This window comes from Rhopilema esculentum, chromosome 19, assembly GCF_057945365.1.
Source record: "Rhopilema esculentum isolate cy_ngs chromosome 19, ASM5794536v1, whole genome shotgun sequence".
NCBI lineage: Eukaryota > Metazoa > Cnidaria > Scyphozoa > Rhizostomeae > Rhizostomatidae > Rhopilema > Rhopilema esculentum.
The window spans coordinates 2,508,553-2,531,095 of NC_142833.1; the positions used below are offsets into that span (position 1 = coordinate 2,508,553).

Here is a 22,543-nt window from a genome sequence, read left to right on the forward strand (position 1 = left end):
AAAATTCGTTGTTTTGTTTAGTAAAATGTTGGATTAATTTGACCGTCCATCAGTGAAAGGAACTTTTCGCCAAACGTTGCATCTTCACTTGATCATAAACCTGCGCGTATGACAAGTGAGTGTTGCTGTTCATTTTGCACCATCTAGTGCTCTTGTCGGAATCAAATTGAACCGAAGCGAGTTTCAAGAACGGTAGAAGAAACGTTCTTTAGTTCGAGGATGACTCATCGTTTTAGTAAATAGAGTCTATCGTATTGAAAGCTAACCGCTTTCTTCATCGTGCAATTGTGTACGCCTCTCAACGTCTCGGTAACTGAGCAGATAGAAAAACTAGTTTTCATACTTTGACAATTCACATGGCGTAGTGGTTAGTTTAAAATGATTGGTTAAAACACGACTTATCAGACACTCATCTCTCCCTATTGATTCACCTTGCTCCGCCGCTTGGCATACGTCTAGCCTCCTTTTCATCAACCAACCAATTTCCCGTACGCGGATATCTGTTGATCGAGAATATTTTTTTATATCTGCACGCGAAATATTAATGATCAGCCACGGCCGACTATGCTAGGGTTCTTATTGGCTGAATCTTGTCGTGGTCTTATGTTTAAGTTGGATATTATGATTTTGCATGCCATTCATGAGATTCATATTTGTTTCTACCTAGCATCCGAAGGAATATCCTCTATATAAAAAAAGATTATCTAACTTATAGGAAGCTGAAATGATATGCTAACAATTAGCTATGCTTATCGAGACCTTTCTCTCGATGTGACCACGCCCCGTGACTCCTGCGCTTGGTTTTGCAGATACCAAACAACATCATCTCGTCGTCTATCAAAGTCACCATCACTCAAGAGGTCAATAGCACCTTAACAAATATGTGTGAATCAATAACCTGACTTAGATATGCTTTAAACATCCAATTTCCTGATCAACATTTGGCCGAAAATTTTTTTGTCCGAAATGCCAAAAATATGTCCGAAAATTTTTTCGCCGGAGTTTCACTCGTCATTATAAAGTGAAGGTTTGATCATGTCAGTGACATGAACCACTGAGGCATTCTCGCACCTACATTCATTAGTTACTGTTTTACTTGATGTCTAGATTTAGTTTATCATTTTATTTAAGGTGATGTTAAAGCCATTATTGTCTAAGTTTATTCTACTGCATGTTCAACATATTGTACAAATAAAGACGTCTTAATTGAAATGCGATGATAGTTTACTTAGAGAAAACGTGTCAATGCACTAGATGTAAACAGGCCAGTGCAGATGTTCATTTTAATCGCTGTATTTCTACCTGCTTGTCAATATTTTGCAATGCAGGTTGTCGCATTGATTTAAGAAATCTCTTTAGAAATCGAGACAAGAAGTTGTAAGCTTTTGGAATTCGACGTTTCCTCAAAGATTGGTTTTAAAGGCGGTGTATAGGTACATATTTTTGTTGCAATAATGGAAGGAAATGTAGTCGATTGCATGATGCTAGTGAATGGGCACCAGAAAGGTTCGTGAACTGAAGCTTGTGATGGTTTATGCATTTCTCTAACTAGAGTTTCCATTACATGAAGTAGTGCACAATGTTTTCGGATCTCCTTGAATTAGGCTCAGGTTTTTTAATTCCTCGCATAAACATCGCTATCATTGCTGCTCTTGCTTTTCCAGCTAATGGTCTGTTTATCTTGATCCTTGAAGACTTGATATAATTTCCCCTTGACACTAGTTAAGTTAACCTTCCTTATGTGTAACTTATCGTCCTTGATAATCACATCTGTCTGTTCAATCTGAAATCATTTTTTCATCTAGCTGTTCTTGTCCTGCTGAGATAAATTGGTAACCGTACTAGGTTGAAAATAATCTTCTAAAATATAAGCTTAAGTAGTTTTCCTGCCATTCGAAGTACTGCATGTTAGACAATTGGCCTAGTCGTTTTTATTGAAGTGCTGCAATTGATCTTCAAAAGATTCCATATTCCCTTGTAGCTTTAGTCCTTCCTATTGATATGCGATTATTTCAAACCTTATAATCTGTAAGACGTGCTCAAGCCTCTTTTGAAAGAGAAAAAGAAAGCCTCTTTTTTGAGCTTTTGAAGGAGAAAAAGAGAGATCATAGAAGGAGGGAAGAGAGAGGAAGGAGGGAAAGGAAAGAATATCTTATCCTTTCTTTTTTTACCTCTTCTTCCAAGGGGTGCCTGAAATAGAGACTTGAAACGATTTCAAGCACTTCTTTGTTATCCAACTTACATGCAAAGTCCAGAAAATTGTTCATGCTTCATAAGGATTATGTTCTCAAAATTTTCAAACTTTCCTCAAATATCCAAATAAGCAAGATGGGGCTTGCGCGTGGTGCTGTAATTCCTTTTTGTCTCGGTGGCCTTCCTTGCTGGCTTGACCTTGTGGCCGCCGTGTTTTCCTGGTGAACATTTGTCTGCAATAATTGCAAGATGAAAGTTCTTCAGCATTTTGCTCCATTTTCAAACTCGTGTTCAACCACCTTTAAGCCACCGTACACTGAAAATTGACGTATAATGTAAAAATCATATATATTACAGTAACTTGTATAATCTTTACTAATTGTCAAAATTGTTCTGAGGAGAAGGGGAATTTGAAGTGGTAGCTTTTGCAAAAAGAGCGAAGGATGTGGAAACAAGCATCAACTAATATGGACCTTTTTAATAATTTCTACAGTCTTTGTTGCATTTAACAAAATGCCTTTGTGCATATAAAAATACGTATTATAAAACGAGTTAATCGCAAAATCAACTATCGATTTTGTTCCAAGAAATTTTACTCTGTCTAGAGAGCATAAATACAGGAATGAACAGAGTCGTCGTATTGTCGCTGTTAATTTGTTATTGGAAGAGTAGAATTGCTTGAACCCTCTGATTACCCCCCCCCCCCCCCCCCCCCCGAAGCTCCAGTCAAACACCCAGGAGGGCTTTATCAGTGCCGGTTATATAAAGTCACGACTAGAAGATGCTTTGCAATGTAACTATATCAAAATCTGCAATTGCTGTTTTTATAGATCAAAACACTGGTGATGACAATAAAAGCAGTTTTGAGATTATAGAACCAGAAGATTTGCAAAGGAAGAGTGGATTGTTGCTGTCGGAAAAATCATCAACAGAAGGTGATGATTCAATGGAAGATGAAGTGAGCTTTGAGAAGATAAACCAACCGGAGATGATACCAATCGTTAGTGTCCGGAATCAAGCAAACGTCTTTGAAAATCGACCGGAAGTCGGAAAAACTGCTCCGGCTTTCCGTGCGATGACAAAAGGTGGCTCGGCAGTATCTACTCGTGATGGATCAAAATTTATTGGCAAGATAAAGCTTGTCAAGCGTGAGGAGCCGGAGGAGGACTCTAACCAGGATGATAAACCAGTCGAAAAAAAGGAACCGGAATATGTGTTACCGGATGCTGTGAAGGAGCGGCTGGTTAACTATCAAGAAGTTGTATTGCGGAAGAAAAGCAGCAGAGAAGATTTAAGGTTTGTAATTTCTCACGGTTTTACGTAAGCTAGAAACTACCCTAAGCAACTATTCGCTCGTTTTTGGGTCTCACGTAGACCTGGGAGCCTGAGTAGTATTTCCGAAAGAGATTTTAATTCGCATTGAGTCTAGTGTCAAGTTTCATTTTCGCTTTCAATCTTTGAAATTTGTTTAATCATGTTAGGATAATATTTCGTTTTGCCCGTAACTGTGTTGCTTTGGTGAAATCATATCTGCAAGCCTTCCTCCGGCAAAAGGTTTTCCCCTTTAATGGATGCTGTTGTCCATTTCTTTTGCTTTGTTTCGAGCTACCTTCCTGGCTTAAAATCAAATTTTCAATTTTTTTGGATGCTGCAAGGCTCTTACTGTGGACTCTGCGCACTGTGACGTGAGGCAACAGTTTTATCCCCAACGCTACAGGAACACGAGGGTGTATTTTGTTGTGTTTCGTCCTTTGCTCTGCCTAATTGAGTTCTCAGATCTTCATCCTGGAACTGATTAAAAACTGTTAATAGTTAAATGAAAACATATATTATGTATTAATTAAGAAATAAATTCCTGCTGTTTTCTTGTAGCAAACGCAAATCACTGGTTCTCGAAGCAGACTTGAAATATCGAGAAGAAATGGAATCAAGTGTGCTTGACCGATTGAAAGTTTTCAAAGACACCGAAAGCAAATGCAAGGAGGATTTAGAGGTAAACTTTTAGGATTATATATAATTAGGATTTTTTTTATTTTTAAGAAATAACTCACGATACAAGTATAACATAACACAAAGTTTTTATTAATTTAGAAATAGAAGGCTAACATTTAAAAGTAGACTTCTATAAGTTTACAAAAGTCCTTAATGTTAGATATAATTAACACTTAAGTAGACGTTTAGCTAGGCCCAAAAGCTGTCAAAGTATTTTCGCTATCTGTGATGTTAGTTTTGAATGGTAGGTTAATGGGCGCCAAAGCTACAATTTTTTTCTAGTATTTGACAGTAGAATGTACAGGATATATCTTCTCTCAACTTTGTTAAATTTTGTTCTAGTTGTCCAAGCAGGAAGAGGAGAAAAGGCTTTCCCTGAAACGCGAAGCCGAGAAAAGAAGGTCTCTTGCGTTGCAAAAGGAGAAAGAACGGATGCTTGCGATACTTCAGAAGCAGAAAGAGGAAGAAGAAGAACAGAGACGGAAACAAGAAGAGGCTAAGGCCGTTGAATTCGTCGAAATCAACGCGGGAGTGCTTAGTTTTGAGCCTGTAGTTAACGATCGTCTTAAGTTGTTTAAAGAGAGCGAGCGACAGGAAAAAGAAAAGCAAGAGGTGCGGTTTGATTCGATCAAGATTTAGTAATTCCGATTGCTTTTTGTAAAGTTTGCACTAATTTACTCAGCGTGGTTGGAAAACGGATCGAACGGCAAGATTACCTGTCACAATGTTCTTTTCCATGAAAATTGATTTAAGTCTTAACACCACATTTTTGTTGTTTGACTTTACCTAAGTAAAGCTCTTAAATATGCCGGTTTCTGCTCAAGTGAGTCCGGATTCTATCGGAAATTTATCGGAGTCCGGATTCTATCGGAGTGTGTCCGGTCTTTTAGCCAACAGTTGAAATAATCGCCCCTATTTTTATCACTTTAAGTGCCATTCACTGTTGAGAAGAGAAATTTCAATTTTACGTTATTAAAACTTTCCTAATAAGCCTTTGAAAGTAACACGAAAAGACGATTGGCACGCTACTTTCAATCCGCATCTGGATAAAAAATTTCTGCTAATTGTTTGTATTTATCCAGTGTTTATACTCTGAGTGTTGGATGAAAAGTACTTTAGTATAGTATGTTTCCGCTCTCCCGTGCAATCTTCAAATATTTCCAATGTATAAGTGGTATATATCTATAACTGTATAAGGGGCAATGGCCTACACCCCCACCCCTCCTCTTTAACCTTATAAACTATTTGAAGATCTGCAGGTTCATTCTATCTTTTAATTTTGCAATTCTTTTACAAGGCATTAAAAGAGGAGGCTGAAAAAAAGAGAATTGCAAAAGAAACTGCCGAAAGAAAACGAGAGCTAGCTATCCAGCGCGAAAAAGAAAGGCTGCAAGAGCTGATGAACAAGAAACAGGAAGAGTTACGACTGATGAATGCCGATCAAAGTTCAGAATCTAACAGTGCTAACGGAGAATACGAAGAAGAACCACCGGTGCCCGCCATTGTTCACGATCGCATAAAGATGTTTAAAGACAGCGAGAGGGCAAGCAAGGAAAGACAAAACGTAAGTTCTCATCGTCGATCTTTAGTCTCTTTTGAAGGGCTGCGGAGTAAGGGGCGTCGGGTCAAGGGCTGTGGAGCAAGGGGCAGTGGAGCAAGGGGCAGTGGAGCAAGGGGCAGTGGAGCAAGGGGCAGTTGAGCAAGGGGCAGTTGAGCAAGGGGCTGAGAAGCAAGGGGCTGAGGAGCAAGGGGCTGAGGAGCAAGGGGCCGCCGACCAAGTTTCTGATTTAGGGGTTAAAAATCTGTTAGTTTCGGGTTTACATATCACTTGGTCATTGTTGAAGTGTTGCTTCCAGTTTGTTTTGGACTGCAGTCCCTGCCCTTTTTATGCAGACTTTCTACTACGGGGCCATATTTTACTGTTTATGGTGATTACTTTAGGATTTGCCTAGCAAGTTATTAAATGATTAATATTTTTGGCTGGATCTTGGTGGCTATTGCTTACTGTCCACACAATCCTAGCCTGAGAAAAGCTTCAGAATTTCTTTTGGTTGTTACAGGCACTACTTCTTGAAGCAAAAAACAAGAGAGCTGCGGAGGAGGAAGCGGAGCGTTCTAGAATCTTAGTTGAGCAGCAACCTAAAAAGATTAATGAAGAAGTTGAAAAAGAAGCAAAAACTGACAAGAAAGGAATATTTGGCGAAGAGAGGCAGAATGAAGAGGAGGTTGTAGTTGCCGTAGAGGATTTGAATGTTGAATCAGGGATTAGTTTTGATTTTATGGAAGAAAATGGTGGTGATGAGCTCGATAGAAAGAATCAGGAGGATCATGTAGATCAAGTTGTCATTAAAGGTAATCAGTTTTTACTGCTGGTAGGAGAGTAACTGACAAATAAGATGTACGCCTTGGGGTAGAAGGATTAGATTAAGGTTGCAAACAACGTATGCAATCCAATGGCTATGCAAAATGTTTCTCCTGATTTTAATTTTTTTATCAATGGCTGCAAGAGAGGTTGATTTCAAATTCAATTTTAAATTATCTCTACACGAAAAGACCTTCAGCTAGTTCTAAAAGTACAATAAATCAACTGCTGAAGATTAGGATACAAGTTCTATTAATTGATAGTTAAAATGCAGCTTATAAATAAAATATAAAATATCGAAAGCTACGTCGCTGCTGATCTTCCAGGGGGTCGTGTTTTAGTTGGCTTTCAGCTCATCAAATGTGTTTTTAATTGTTTTTGAATTGACATATGGTAGGAAGCTCCCTGATAGTTATGGGGATTTCATTCAAGACTTTAATAGCTAAATAGGAAAATCCTTTTTGGCATACTCCAGATTATACTTCGGCATCTGAAGATCTCTGCAGAATTGCTTGGAGTATTAGATCCTTTGTTCAAATTTTTTTCTAGAGATTTCCAAAGTCTGTTCATGATCAAAAATTTATGGAAATATGTCCAAAATGATTCAAAAATGAGTCTGTTTGTGATCCAATTTATAATAGACTTTTGGACATATCCCATAACTGACAGAAAAGCAAGCAGATTTCGCATTAAGTGGTTCTCCAGGTTTTAGGCAGGCCCGTACAGAGCCTTTCTGGTGCTTCATGCCAAGAGAAGGATGGAACCGTTTACGACGTCATTAAAATATGATTGTTAATGTTGTTTTTTCTGCTAGGAAGCCGCTGACCAAAACCAGTTATGCAGTCTGCCTCCCTGCCCCCCCCCCCTTTCGGCCAATTTTTTTTAGGAGCTGATGAACTCTGATAGTAGCGCGTCCAACGCTTTCCATCGATTTGTTTATTACAGAAAAACCTTTGCTTGGTTGAACAAAGAAGGAATAAGCCAATATTATATTGTTTGCAGGTATTGCCTGATTGCTGCTTGCTAGAGCCTAGCTCCAAATTATGTACAAATGCGTATTCACCAAAAAGGAATATAAAGCTGCCTGCAAAAACCTTGATTAAGGCCAATATAGAAGAAAGATACTTCACGTCGAAAAGATTATTCTACAATTTTGGTCTTTTTCTTTCTGATAAGTGATAACGTACTGCTATGTTATTCATAACCCAAATCTGTAACCTAAATCACAATTTATTAATAGAATAACATTGAAGTTAACTGCCCCCATTGTGCATATATGTAAATATTCTGCAATCTAAGGGCTGCAAAAAATATGGAGCCCAGGGGTGTAGTGCTGTGAACGGACAAAGGGGGCTCTTGCAATAATTTTCTCAAAAAAGGTGCTGAAAACAATAATTGGCTATAATTGGCTACCTTTTGGCATCAACAAGGAGATGTAGTCCTCCTGAATCCACCTAATACTAAGTCCCTCCGCTAGATACTATATGCAGTGAGGTCTGGTAGGGGCAGTTCAAAAGCAGTTGGGGGGAGGGGCAGACGGGGACGATAGACATTTCTACTCTAGAGATTTTCAATCCTTTTTTGTAACTTCAAAACCCATCTTTGCTTCCTTTTTCTCAAGATAAAAACGATAATAATAACGACGAAATGGATTTTCAGAAGAGGCTGGAGAGCATTGACACCCATCACGACGGCTATGGTACGTGCTGTATTCATTAATTTTTTTTATCTCTACTAAGCTTCCCGGTTAAGTTTTAACCCGGGCTTAGATGTACCGGTTGTAAAACAAACCCGACTTTCATCAGTGTGAGGTTTGAGCTATTCGGTATTTATATAATTTGTTTGTGTTGTGTACATGAATTCGCCCAAATTTGAGGCAAAATTTCAGCCCGGTTTGACAAAGTGAGTTTAACTCACCTAGAATTTCTCCCATAAACTCTTTCACTGTCGAGAAAGGACTTTCTACAATCTTGGCAAAAAATGTTGAGACACTTGCAAGAAAAGAAGCTACTTACAACCTCATCGCCCCCCCCCCCCTTCCCCTCAAATCGATGTTGTGATTGGATTTGTAACCAATGTAGTAATCCACACTTATTCCGTAACCATCTAAGCCAACATTGATCCCGGGGGAAGGGGGCTTGGGTCACCAGCGCATATAATGTGACGATATGGCCCGCGAATTCCTTATTCGTTCAAATGTCTCGGCAATTTTTTGCCAAGATTGTAGTTGTCAGATTCAAACTCGAACTCTGTTGAGTTTTCATGTAAATTGCTTCTATTGAATTCAATTTTTCAAATTAGTTTCAAGTGCTTTCAAACTTCCATAGATCCGGACCATGAGAGGAGAATGCTGGAGGAGGCCGAAGCAGCTTTCAAGAGCTTTGCCACGCACCAGAAAGGCGGAACTAAACCAAAGCGATCTGCCAAGACAGAGAGTCTCATTAAGTCATTCACAACCCCTGGCGACGTGCAGCCTGCATGCAAAACTCCAACTAGTTTGAATGACGTAGCAGAGAGGAAGGAGAAAAAGCAGAGCCTTGAGGAACACGTAATTTCAGAAAAACAAACGGATATACATGTAATTCCAGTTGACAAAGCCAAAGCCGTTGATGCGACGAGGCCAAGTGACGCCTCAAGTGAGAAGAATGTATGTCTTTCTGGCCTTGTAAAGGAAAGAGCTGGAATTTTTTCTAAGAACATGCCCCCCGTAGCAGTACATAAAACAGAAACTCCGCATGCCAACGTCAAGAAGTGGATTGCCTCGCAAAATCAAAATTGTGCAGAAAATGGCGATGAAGAGCGGTAAGTCTTTTCCATGTCATTTGAAACTTTATGGATGATCATAGTACAAAACTGTAAAATTCAAGCAGAATTCCTAAAATTTCAGCAAAATAATGATAAGTTTGGCAGAATTTAGAACAGTCTTCTTTCTTCTGCCGACCTAGCAACCAAAACAAACTTTCAAGAACAGTGAAAAAAGTATTGATGTTGTTACTGGAATTATTTGCAAAGATCCTTCCTAACGGTCACCAATCCTTCAAATTCTGGTCACGGCACCATTTTGTAGTGTAGCCACAGGCAAAACAGTGTTTAGCGATTAAACACACACAAAACATCAAAGCATTTACACGAGAAGTAACATAAATAAACTTAACTGTCGTAACAAATATCAAAGCGATCACAGTCAACTCCCGATAACTCCAACCCTCGTGAGTCGAATATTCGCCACGTTGAACTGATATTGCATTCTCTTAAAACCTTGCACAATAATTTGATATCAAGCCTCTGTAATTCGAACAGTCAGTAACTCATTTTCATTGGCTCCTTGGAGGTTCATGTTATCAAAAATTTACTGCAATTAAACTATTGTTTGTCATGTGACTGAATGTCATGTGACTGTCTGTCATGTGACTCTAGTTTACAGTGTGACCACCGATTTTTAGAGTTACTGATCAATAAAAAACTTTGGCTGTTGTCACGATTCGGTCATTTCCAGTTGCGTTGTGCTAAAGAGCATCAGCATTCAACGGCTGTTGTGGACAAGGAACTACTTTTCACTCGCGTTTCTTTGTTTTTTTTGTCTCTTTGTCTTTAGACCTTTCTTTTTAGTAAAAATTTATCGAAATTTGTCTCTGAGCAATTCCTAACTTAGAATTGCTGTTACACCTCTGGGTACACTCTGTTTTCAATTAAACGTTTTGACAGGAAACGCTCTGTTTGTTTTTGCTAAAATGTTCAAACTTGTTATCTTGTTGTGGAGACAAGCAAGATAAAATCTTTTCACGAGTGAGGCAAGGCAAGCCCCTGTCATTGAGCCAAAGAGCACGAGGCATGACTCCAAGAGGGGTTGCCTCACACCTTAGAAGACTTTCTATTAACTTATATGCAGTATCCCTTTCAATTAAAAACAAAGAAAATGTATGATTCATTCAATTGTAAAGAATTTCATTTGTCACACTTGAGACTGATAGTTCAATCGATGGTCACCAGCAAGGAATTGATAACTGTAGGCTATGAATCCTTTAGGAGTTGACAGATAAATTTGTTTCCAGATCTCTACTCAATTCCCAGTTGGAAGAACTGGAAAGGAAGTCTGCGCGTACCAACGAGATGATCGAGAAATGCAGGCAGCAGGGTGACGATGAAGGAGCCTTGGAATTCGAGGAAGAGCTGCACTGTACTTTACTTGAAATATCAAAAACGAAACGAAAGCTTTTGAAGGTTGAAAAGGAACATGGAGGAACGAGACAGCTGGTACACAGTTTTTCTGTGAGTTCTGAGTCGCGGTCGATTCCTGATGATAATTTAAGCGACAAGGCATCTGCAGCATCACGTTCGCAAAAGGGAAGCAGCTCAACAAAATTATCGAAAGAGTGTAAAGCGCCCGTGGACAAAGAGCCACCACCAGTCGATGCAAGTTCGTTCAATGACGGTGGAGAAGTAGTGGTTGAAGGCAATGTGTTTTCCCAAATAAAGGTAATCGGGTTCCAAAGTGATGACGTCGTACTACTTTTACGTAACTTTTACTCGGTCAGGGTTCAACATGCTAGAAATAGATATTTGATGACGTCACTCCAATGTTCTCTGTTGTTTGTTACTTCTTTGTTACTATAAGTTACTATAGTGGACTCCAAATTATCCGAAATTTGGCGGGAAATTGCGGGGGTTCGAATTAGCGGGGGTTCGACTAACTGGATCTGCGAATAGCACAACTGAAGTGAATTGCAGAGTCCAGGTGAATGCTCGTCATTCCTCGGGATAATTTCTTCAAGCTTTCGAACCTTTTTAACAAAACAAAGAAAGTAAGGCTAGGTTTTGGGCGTGGCTGTTTATTTTTCTTTGTTTTCATTGGCCTTTCTCGCTGTCTGTGACCGTATGACCGCCATGCTTTCCGGGCACAGGGGAAATGAGAATTGGTACGAAAACCGGTTCATTGAATCGTGGTGTAGTGCTAAGGATGGATGGTCAGCACATTTTTTCTTGCCCCAGTTTGTTTTCAAAGCCCCATACTTCCGATAAAGTCTACAACCAAAGCTGGAAGGGGGTTTGGAGGAAGGGGGTGCTGGCGCTCCAAGGAGATTTGGGGTTAATTTTACTTTAGGAATTAAGAAAAAGCGTAACCCAGCGACTGCCAATAGCTTACGATCATCAGACACCTGTCTAACTTTTGCTAAAATCAGGTTGCATCAATTGAATGTAGTGCTTATAAAGTCACTCTTGGGGGTTTTGAAGCTTACCTACACGAAGTATCATGGTACACATTTACAGAGCCGTAGAGATGTTTCAAAGGCCCTGGGGCAAACCGGAAGATGAGGCCCCCTAATTGCGAACACGCCCTTTTGATTAGCTTGAATACTATTCAGAATATTTATTGCAGCTTTTTTGCAATCGTATCAAGCGTTTTACTATTTTTTGGCACATTTTTTGTACGTTTCGTTAATTCAATTCTGAGATTGAATACTTTAAGTGGCCCCCTAGAGGCCTTGGGGCAATTTTCCTCCTCGCCCCCCCCCCAGTTGGTGGCTCTGTTCGTTTATTCTCTGTCAGTGAAAGCCTTCAAGTGGTTATTGAAACTGTTGTTTCGTAAAATACAGTTCGTTATATCAAGAGTTCGTTTTACCGGGAGTAGCTATTCCAAAGAATCAGATTTCTCGTTGTTAATAGGGAAAAGTTCGCAATAAGCGAGATCGCAATAAGCAAATAGCGGGATTCAAAGTTGTTCATAAAATCTCTTTGCTATATTTAGATATGTTTGGAAATAATTTTCCTCCTGTCAGCCTTTGCCTTGTGGTTATATATTAATATATATTTATGTATTTATAACTTGTGCCGGATGATTAATTTTCTATTTTTATGTATCCAGACTTATGAAGAAGAAAGTACCAGGCAGCGAAAGAAAATGGCCGAAATTCGCAAGTCGCTAAGTCTTAGTCGCTCATCTTTGGATATATATGAAAACCCCCCACCAATGGGCTTTGGGGGACCCGAGTTTGCCAAGGACAAATCTAAGTCTTCCAGAGAATGCAAATTGCCAAGAGACAACCCGGCTCCAGCTGTCGAATACGAAAAATTCAATGATGATGGAGATTGCGTGCCGGAGGGCAACGTCCACAACAGAATGCAGGTAAGGTAGATTTTCGACGCCGTTAGGGGTGCGCTTATGCGAAGGAGTTGATTAGTAGTTTTGAATTGCTTCTTCGGATTGCAGGGAACAACAAGAAAATTAAATTGTTGGAAAATCAACATCGACTTTTAATTACGTTTGTAAACACACGCACAGTTTGCCACCTTTTATGGTATATGATGTACTGCATGGTTACCGTAACGCCCCCTTGATAATGTTTAAATGCAACAGAGCACCCCTCTCTTTTAAATATTCCCCTCGGAAAAGTGTGCAGGAAAATTTATCAGAAATGTAGAAAACAGAACACATTTTGAGAGTGTGACTATTAAACAGTTTATGTATTCTGGTTTTTCTTATATATCGTTACGAAAACAGAAAGCAAAATCATTTGCAGTATTTGTTTTGTTATTTACGTTTTTGTAGCTTTAAGATATGAAGAGAACCTCTTTCAATGAAAGCCCCCCTTTCAATGAAAACTCCCATTAAAGCAAGTTAAATTTAAAGAACGCCCCGGGCATTTTTTAAGGATTCGGTAGTTCTCTTTAGGCCGAGACTTATAAATGAACCTCGTGGCGCTCATTTGAGTGGTAGAGTACTCATAGCTGTTTCGCGTACCCCTTTTCGCTAAATTTTTTTTGAAAAGGTTTTATAAGCCCTGCACTTTGGAATCCCACCTGTCTCCCACTTTAAAGACCCTCGTCTTTGTTTTCTCAACTCGTCTGGTTTGGAGACAACTCTTTTTAAATTCCACTTTTGCTTTTTAGCTTTTTTCAAGCAAATAGAAATGGGACGTCAAGCTACGAAGGTTAGAAAGGTTTATATTTTGCACTTTGTTGAATATTCAGTAAAGTCGAACCTCTAATAGTGGCCATTTTGAGATCCAAGGCCTAGTGGCCGTTGATAGGAGGTGGCCGTAATTCGAAGGTTTACTAAAAACATTCACAAGCATTTGGGACTGAAAGTCTGTGGCCGCTATTGGAAGGTGGCCGCTAATCGGAGATGGTCGCTATTAGAGGTTCGGCTGTATTAGTTTGAGGCAAAGACCCCAGAGCATATTACAGATTGATTGAGCTAAAAAGTTTTTTGGGGGGGGGGGGCGGTGGCTAAACATACTAAAACAAAGAGAAAGGCGATTTTTTCTATGGTTTTAAGTAATGTTGGAAACTAAAGCCCCCTCAGCCCCCTCATGCTTCGGCGGTCCCTGGTTTGAGGGTTCTTTAGATGGAATGGGGGAAGGAGGTCCCTGCAGGAACTTTCTAACCTAACACATTTTAAAAGCGATGCTCACGTTTAAGGTACATTTCGGTAAACCAACTGATTTGATTTCAACAAACAAGAGATATTCTCTTGTCTCTTGTGTAAATTATAAATAAGTCGAGCGATCAGCTGTTTTCCTTGTTCATGTGTCATTGGCAAATTATCTTGCAAGTGTTTCCCATTTCTCAGAACATTTAAATGTAGTTGACAGAAACTTTGGAAGAATTGTGGCAAAAAATGTTTGTTCCATTTTCAAGGGAACACTGTCCCTTGGGTGCAGTTTGTGAAAGTGTGAAAGTTTATTGATTCATTAAGATTTTTTCGATTTTAAGAACTGTTTTTCGTTTGAAAAACTTTTATACAAAAGTCATGTCCTTTCAACTATGATTGATTTTACATATCTGATTTATGTTCCTTGTTTTGATACGCGTGGCTGTTGAAGCTTGTAAGAAGCAAGACAATGTTTTTTTCAGGAGCGTAAAATGTCCATGAGGAATCGCGTCTTGCGTCAGACAAAACGAGGTGACTTTAGCTCTTAAAATTGTAATTTTTAATCAACCTTAAATTCGCGCTTGAATTTCAATCAAATTTTTCAATTATTCTTATTGATAATAATTTTCTAAATGGGAATTTAGATGCACCTTTTCACAAATTAAAACAAATATAGCGTATTGACGTGTTCGGAATTAAAGGCTCTTTTATATATATGGCTGTTTGTTGCCGTTGGGAAGGAGTAGTAGCGTAGCCAAGGCTACGAGATAGTGGAAAGGATAGCAATATAAATTTTTGGCACCTCTGAAAACGTTTTAGGCTGTTCTTTATTAATAAGCTTGGTTTATTAATAAATTTGCAAGGCTTGTAGATAGGTTCTCAATTTTTCAAATCTAGAAAAACTTCCAAACAATATGATAAATTTTTATTTTTTTTGGAGCTTACCTTTATGAATTTATCAGCAAAATCAACCTGAAAATTAGGGTCTAATGACAGTGAATTGTGACGGCAGATTCCTTGTACCCCCTGGGGGGCACTTATCTTCAAGAGGACATTAATGTTCGGGGTCACTTGCAATACAAGTCTTTAATATCCTGTTGACCTTTTCCTTTTTGATGTCACTTTTTAATATCCTGTTATCCTGTTACAGGGCCCGCACCACCGATTCTAAAGTAGGGGGGGGGTCAAAAAGGGTGTTACCTATTTAATACCTAAAAGGGTGATTCAATACCTATAGTTAGCAAGAAAAGTAGGGAAGGCCGTGCTCCCCCGGCCCCCCTGTATCGCGGGCCCACTGTTGCCCACAACTTTTGGAAAACCCTGTTCTCTGAGTGACCCAGAAAATTCTCTTTGTGACCCCCGTAGCGACCCCTCATTCCCCTCCTTGATGTTGTTTTTGTGCTCATGCGAGTACACTGAAAACAGAATTCCGAACCGGAGGGTTACCACATTGTTAGTGGAATGCACAGTAACTTCGACCATTTTCTGCAGACCTTGCAGTCATGTACCCGCAAATCCCGCAGCCGTTTCCCGCAAATCCCGAAGCCGTTTCCCGCAGGTCCCGCAGCCGTTTCCCGCATATCCCGCATTTTCACTACGTTGATATTCATCAATAATTCGAATATATTTTGATCGAACTGATGTGAATATAAATTTTTATACAGCCTAGTTTTATATTTAGTAGAGAGTAGTAAATTTACGGGGGTTAAGTATATAATGCATTGAAGTAGACTTTTGCGAAGTTTTCATTGCTGGAATTCCTTGCAGTTGTTGAACATAGACAAACAAAGTGTTAATTTTTTATGCTAACGTTTTGTAAAGTCTCTTCAGCGCCGAATCACTACCCAAGCCCGAGAGGGAGGTGAGCATGAAAGGCCAAAGCGACTGAATTTCACCAAAGAGGTCGGGTGTGAATAAGAAATTTGCCGAAAAGATGGCTGTAGCTTCTTTTCAGTAGGTGTGGCCTAAGAACCCCAAGAAATTTTCAGGGCTATTTCAAGATGCAATCAAAATTCATTAAACGGGGTGATTGAACAATCTTCATCTTGGAAATTGTCTTGTTTGATCTAAATTTGGTTTCTATTTATCTGCTGGTTACTGACTCTGTACCCTGGGTACCAGACTTACTCTATAAAATATAAAATAAGAGCGTAAGTCTGCTACCTAGATCTCATATTTACATATTTACATGCAAAGTATATTCCACCTTCTAGTCTATGGCTTCTTTTTTATCTTACCTCTCAGCTATCCCTAGGTACCACAATTCGTGATTTTTTCGGTTTATGATGTGATCGCATGTGCATTGAATAGAGTTTTACCCCACCTTTCAGACATTTTTATGTTCCAAAAGTTGAGATCGTGCAAGCTGAAAGCAGGATGCATCTAAATATGTAAATATGAGATGATTTCATCTCACCTGCCAGTTCATGGGAAACAACAGGACAAATATCGGGGCCGACGAAACGTATTTGAAAGTTGAGTGGCCAAATATCAACATTTTGAAAGGGTTTAGGAAAGGTCGCCATAATACCAGTAAGACGCTTATTGACCATTTCTCAATCAATAAACCAAAGTATATTCTTAGTTCTGGGGTCTTAAGATCGGGCAGGGTAGACCATTATATGATATATGCCATACGGAATGTGCACGCGAAGCTTTATAATCATTGTAAAAATCGTTGAAACACGAAGTTTAAGAAATTACGATAAAGCAAAATTCTTAAACGATCTAAAAGAAGTGAATTGGGGGCTAGTGCTATCCCCGTTTTCTGAATCACCAAATTTAATGGCTGATAAATTCCACGAGATTTTTGATGGGTTATTAAATGCCCATGCATCAATTCGGAGAAAAAGATTAGAAATCAACTTGCACCGCGGATTACACCACAAATACAAAGACTTTTGGAAGAGAGGGATAGGGCCAAGAAAAACTCCATAAAGAACTCCAAACTTCTCAAATCTTATAAATCTCTGCGAAACAAGGTGACAAACACAATTAGATCATCTATAAGACTACACTACCAATCGTTGATCAATGAGAACAAATACTATCCAAAAAACATGTGGAAAACCATAAATTAGGTGCTAGATAAGGTCCCTAATTCAACAACAATCATGCAGGGATGGCAGCAAAACAATTTGCTAATGCCCTGAATAGACACTTTGTTAATGTCGGATCGAGACTTGCTAGTAGAATCAGTTCGCTTTCCGTAGGCTTCATTCTACAATTACGTCACAGATTGGTGTTTCAGATCATTCGTACTCAAATATCGACAAAAAAAAGCTAGCTTTGCTCTTTTTCTTGACTTGAAAATAGCATTTGATACTGTTGATCATGAGATACTGATCAGTAAATTAGAAATTTATGAAATTAAAGGTAATGAGAACAATTGGTTTTAATCCTATTCAGCTAATAGCAGCCAGTACTGTTCTATTGATGGTCAAATATCTGATATTTTGGAAATAGAATGTGGGATTCCCCAAGGCTCTAGCTTGGGACCCCTGCTCTTTATCATTTATTTGAATGATTTTGAGCACTGTCTTAAACACTCAAGAGCCAACATGTATGCAGATGATACTGAGATAACAATATCCTCAAACAACCAAGCAGAGCTAATAGAGACAGCACCAGCTGAATTATTAAACATTGCAGAATAGATGAGGATTAATAAACTCAGTCTGAATCCTACCAAAACAGAATACATGATAATAGATCATCCTCGTAGAAAGAAAAAGGAGAATCATTACTGCACTTGTTCATAAACCGTGAAAAAATAAAGGACTCTTTGATTCGACCAACATCTAGCATCGATCAAAAATAATTGACAAGATATGTCCTGAGAGTCTGCACGATAAATTTCCTGAAAGATTGACGATAAGCAAGTATGGTACATGAAACAAGTCTGATCTTCAAATCCAAAGGCTAAGTTTAGACTTCAGTAGAAAAAGTTTTAATTACACCTGGAATTAAAACTGGTCTATTGTTTTAAATTAAAAGAATTAAAAAAATTGGTCTAAAAACCTGGAATTCTATCCCAAAACACACAAGAGAGTCCAATACAATAACCCTGTTTAAGAATGGGCTAAAAGTCGCTTCCTAAGCTGAAGAAAAATATTTCCGCACGAATCCATGGAAGAACAGTGCTGGTGTTTATATCTGTTTACTCAAATTATCAACTGTATTAATTAGCTTTCATTTGTAATTAGGATTTTTATAATTGATACTGAATGGATGTCGTGATTTCATTTTCCCCACGTAGAGCATTTCTTGTATAGACACAAGATGGGCATTACAAAGTTTTGTAATAACAAGATTGCAAATAAAAGAAAAATTTTGAGGGCCCTAAATGTTCCTAACACAGAATAGATTATGGGATGTGACAAAAGCGTCAAACTTTGGCAGCCAATAGACCTTCGAATGCTGATCCCTCTCTCCAACAATAACCGACAAAGTTACTTTAAGCCCGATTTCCATCAGACTGAACAGAAATTAGCACTTTCTCTGGCGAAAGCTTCTTCTGAATCTTAGAAGCTTATAGCGAAACGTCAACCAAGTTGTTTTTTTATTGAGTATCTATTTATATTTTTAAAGAACTTTAAAGTTAGGAGCTATTTAATATATAAATATATATATATATGTGGGAACACCAAAGAAGCATTGAAGGCTGTCCAGCATGAGCATAAAGATCGTCTGCCAAACATCCTAACCTCCCAAGGATCTTTATTATCACATCTCTTAAACCAGAATCTTCCACAAATAAACAAACTTTGGTCCAAGGTGCCAAGTAGCATGCCTCAGAATATTTTCAATTTCACCATAAGGTACCTGAACAATACCCTTGCCACACAGAAAAACCTGAAAAATGGAACTTGAGCCAGACCTCTGACTGTTCTTTCTGTTTTCTGCCAGAAACCCTCCTTCACGTTGTTGCTGGCTGCAAAACGTATCTGGAACAAGGCCGATACACCTGGCGACATAACTCTATCCTAAACTTTCTAGCTACGTCACTAAAAGCTGTCAATGAATCTACCATCTACGCTGATATACCTGGCTTTCTTTCACCATCAATCATAACTGGAGAAAACCTTCGCCCTGAGCTTCTCTTGAGGACTACCAACAATTACCTCTAAATTTTAGAGCTTACTGTTGGCTTCGAATCCAATCTTAACACAAATGCTACAGGAAAACACAGCAAGTATGCTTCTCTCCTATCTGACTTACAGCGGAAGTTCAAATGTGTCTCTTTTGTGAATCTTTCTATGAACTCTCTTGGCATCTTTGGCAATTCCTGCATCTCCTTCTTCAAAATGTGTAACTCTGTCCCCATCGATCAACAACAAAAACGGTATCTCATCTCTAAACTTTCCAACATTGCCATCCGTATTACGTTCTACATACTTTGTTGCAAAAATAAACCATGGACAAATCCAAAAGTACATCCGTTTTAATTTTGGTTGTTTTATTTTTCTCAGTTTTCCATTTTACCTTACGATTGTTATAATATTTTCTTGTAAAACCAGGCTAGCCAATTGCAAATTACCTCGTAATAGTGAGATTTGTAATTGTAGTTTAAGTTGAATTGAAAATGAAATGTTTCCAATAATATAGCAAACTAAGATCAATAATTGCCGGTTTTCTTGTCAGTATCTATCGTGCAATACGTAAATGAACTAGAAGAAGATGTTAAATATATTAGGATACGCGGGGGAGCTTTGTAGGGTAAAAGGGCATGTAAAATATTACGTTATCGGAAAACATGAAAAACTAAAGCGCAACAAGCTAATATATCCTAAACAGAGAGAAGCATATACAAATATAAGCATAAACGCAAGACTGACCTAAAATGAAATAAGTACCTATATTACACTAGCAAAGACCTAACCTCAACCTACCTAAATAAAATTGGTCCCTATTCTGTTTAATGATTAAAATATGTCTTTTTCCTTACCCAGAAAAATTTAGAGCGTTGGGAATATTGAAAAATCACGGGAAAAGATCTACAAAGAGCTTTCTTAATATGTCTGTTTTCTTTTAGGGACATTTTGTTAAAAAAGCGAGTCCCCACTAAAAATAATAATCCTGCTCTAAAGATCTGCTCTTTCTTGTTTGTTGAATTCATATCTTGTCGTAATTTCAAGGTTTGTGCGTCCTTTTCAACTGGGATTCCATGTTTTCACTCCGATTGCCGAGCCCCCTTGTCGGAAGGTCAAGCCCCTCCGTCGGAGAATTTTTAGCGCCATCACTGGAATACCAGCCGGTATTACTTCTAGACATAGTTTGTGATTGACAGGGGCGGACTGGCTCCAAATTTAGGGCCCGGGCTAATTCGTCAATAAAGGGCCCCGAAAATCAAAAATAAGTTTAAGGGTATCCCCAAAATTGTTTGTTGCATCACTTTTATACTTTTTTAAAACGTTACTGGAATATTGCTATTAATTCTAATTATTAGGCACCAGGGATGTAGGCGTAGGTGTAAAAGATTTACCAAGGGGATCTACAATCCTTAGTCCAGGTCAGCATCATTTTCACTGGAAATTTAATTCTGACGTAGAATGAGGGATGAAAGAAAATCAAGATCAAAAAGCCAAGATCTTATTCTCAAGCGACAAAACCTGCATTTTTGACACACATAACAAATTTAAAATGCAATTATAAAAAATCCTGTCTTGTCTATTGAAGACAGTAAATAAATGTTCTCAGTAAGAAACTTTCAAGAGTAACGAGTCTTCCTTTCTATGTTTAGATGCAATTAATGTCCACATTTCTACGAGCATAAAACTTGAAATGCATCTCAGTCTTCCAAATTTTTCTATTCCTGCCTTACGAAATTCTGTCGGATCAAACTGCGCCTATAAGATATTCAAAAACAATATTTGCAAATTATTGAGAGGGGGCATTGCCCCCTGCCCCCAGTGTCTACGGGCCTGCTATTTTGCAAAGTTCGTCAGGAAAAATCTCGCATGGTTTTCGCCACGTCAGCATATTTTCGAATTTAAACTAGCACAGTTAGACCACGCCAATGGAATTATGCCGAAATTTTGCCGACGAAACACACCAAAATTTGGCGTAAGCACCGATGTTTTATACCTAAGATTTTTGGCAAATCATTCATGTTTTATACTGGAGCAAAGTATGGATAAACTGCAGCAAAAAATTTTCAGAGCTGAGGGGGTTGAGCCCTTCTGCTGATTTGATCTTTATACTCTCAAATCTATTTGGTTGGCATTAAAATAATGTACCTTCCTAGAAATTGAGCCACAAAAATTGTCATGTTCTTACTACCTTAACCTATCATTAAATTAAAATATTTAAACTGAGGGCCCGAAGAGAGAATTTATCAGGTTTTTGAACTTCCAGTTAAATAACGTATTATTGCATTAGAGACAGTGAGCCCTGGGCCCAGGATTCTCCTTGCTTACATGGGGCCCCAAATTTTGGAGAAGGCTTTTTCAGTACTTGAATAACGCAAAGTGATCTATTATTTATTTTCTATCCACAGAAGAGGGCCCCTACCAAACAATTTGAGTTTTCATTTAATGGCAAAATTAAGAAAAAAATTGTAATAATTTTGGGAGGGCCCGCCGGGTGATCGCCCGGTAGCCCGACCGGCCAGTCCGCCCCTGGTGATTGAGATCCATTATAAGTTATGGCGGAAGCATCTGTTTGTCTTTCGAAGGAATCAGCAATCAGCAATTCAGTTACGAAACCGAAGATCTATCGACATATCATTCTGTTTCAGTATGAGGGCCAGTGGCGGCGCCAGGGGGTGGTATGGGTGGGGGGGGGGGTAATTACCCCCCACTTTTTTCGAAACATGGTCTACATATTTCGTTTAAAAACGGGTTAAAAAGCACTAGGTAGGGGTAGATCATATTTCCTAAGGAAATTTGACCTGGTACAATGCACTGAAACGAGGCGATTAGGGCGTGGTCTCAGTGGCTACGCCCATTACCCTCCCACTCGGCAATAGCTGGCGCCGCTACTGATGAGGGCATTTAACAAAAGATAGCTTAAAAGAAATATCGGTGTTTTTTGACAATTTCCCATAACCTAAAGTGGCAGTTTCTAAAGCATAAAGTTTCGGGGAAAATGAAAGTACCTCGCAAAGATCTCAAGCAAGTCTCGAACAAAAGGAAAAGGCTCTTTCTTTCAAAAAATGCCTAAAGTACGTCAGCCATTTCGTATTTTGGTTTTTTGCAGCTTATGGCTTGATAAAATTCACATTGGGATTCGAGCTGTGGATACCAGAAGAATATATTTCAAGATTTGTTCAAAATATAGTCCCTGCGGTTGTAGCTATTTTAAATCTTCTAAAAGAATGCTTAACTCTGACATCGAATATTACTTGAAAGCTCTGATGAGTTATTTCTGTAAGTACTCTTCAGCAATGTTAGTTAATCTTACATGTTTTGATGCGTATTTGTCAGTAACCTTGTTATAATTATACCCAATTAAGTTTTTGCAACTTTTGTTGCTATGTACATAACTTAATGCTGAGAATATATATGAAAGGAAATTATGGGTGTCTTCCACAGAAATTGGTGTAAAAGTTAATGTCCATTTCAGTTATACCTTAGAAGTGGGCCAAGATGGGAACCCACATGCAATCTTAAATTGATGATTTC

The 22,543-nt window shown here is 38.7% G+C and overlaps 1 protein-coding gene across 3 annotated transcripts in view; it reads left to right on the plus strand.

Moving 5' to 3' along the window:
- The window catches only part of LOC135688413 (uncharacterized), a 34,827-nt gene extending 19,177 nt beyond the window's left edge, over positions 1–15,650 (plus strand). For all 3 annotated transcript variants that reach the window (XM_089114130.1, XM_089114129.1, XM_089114128.1), the window contains exons 8-18: positions 3,024–3,489; positions 4,066–4,186; positions 4,528–4,797; positions 5,483–5,749; positions 6,246–6,537; positions 8,169–8,246; positions 8,875–9,349; positions 10,600–11,023; positions 12,411–12,671; positions 13,436–13,476; positions 14,402–15,650. In XM_089114130.1, the coding sequence (XP_088970256.1) occupies positions 3,024–3,489; positions 4,066–4,186; positions 4,528–4,797; positions 5,483–5,749; positions 6,246–6,537; positions 8,169–8,246; positions 8,875–9,349; positions 10,600–11,023; positions 12,411–12,671; positions 13,436–13,453 (2,672 nt within the window). In that variant the 3' untranslated portion in view covers positions 13,454–13,476; positions 14,402–15,650. The remainder of the gene's footprint in view (positions 1–3,023; positions 3,490–4,065; positions 4,187–4,527; positions 4,798–5,482; positions 5,750–6,245; positions 6,538–8,168; positions 8,247–8,874; positions 9,350–10,599; positions 11,024–12,410; positions 12,672–13,435; positions 13,477–14,401) is intronic.
- Positions 15,651–22,543: the final 6,893 nt, after the last annotated feature.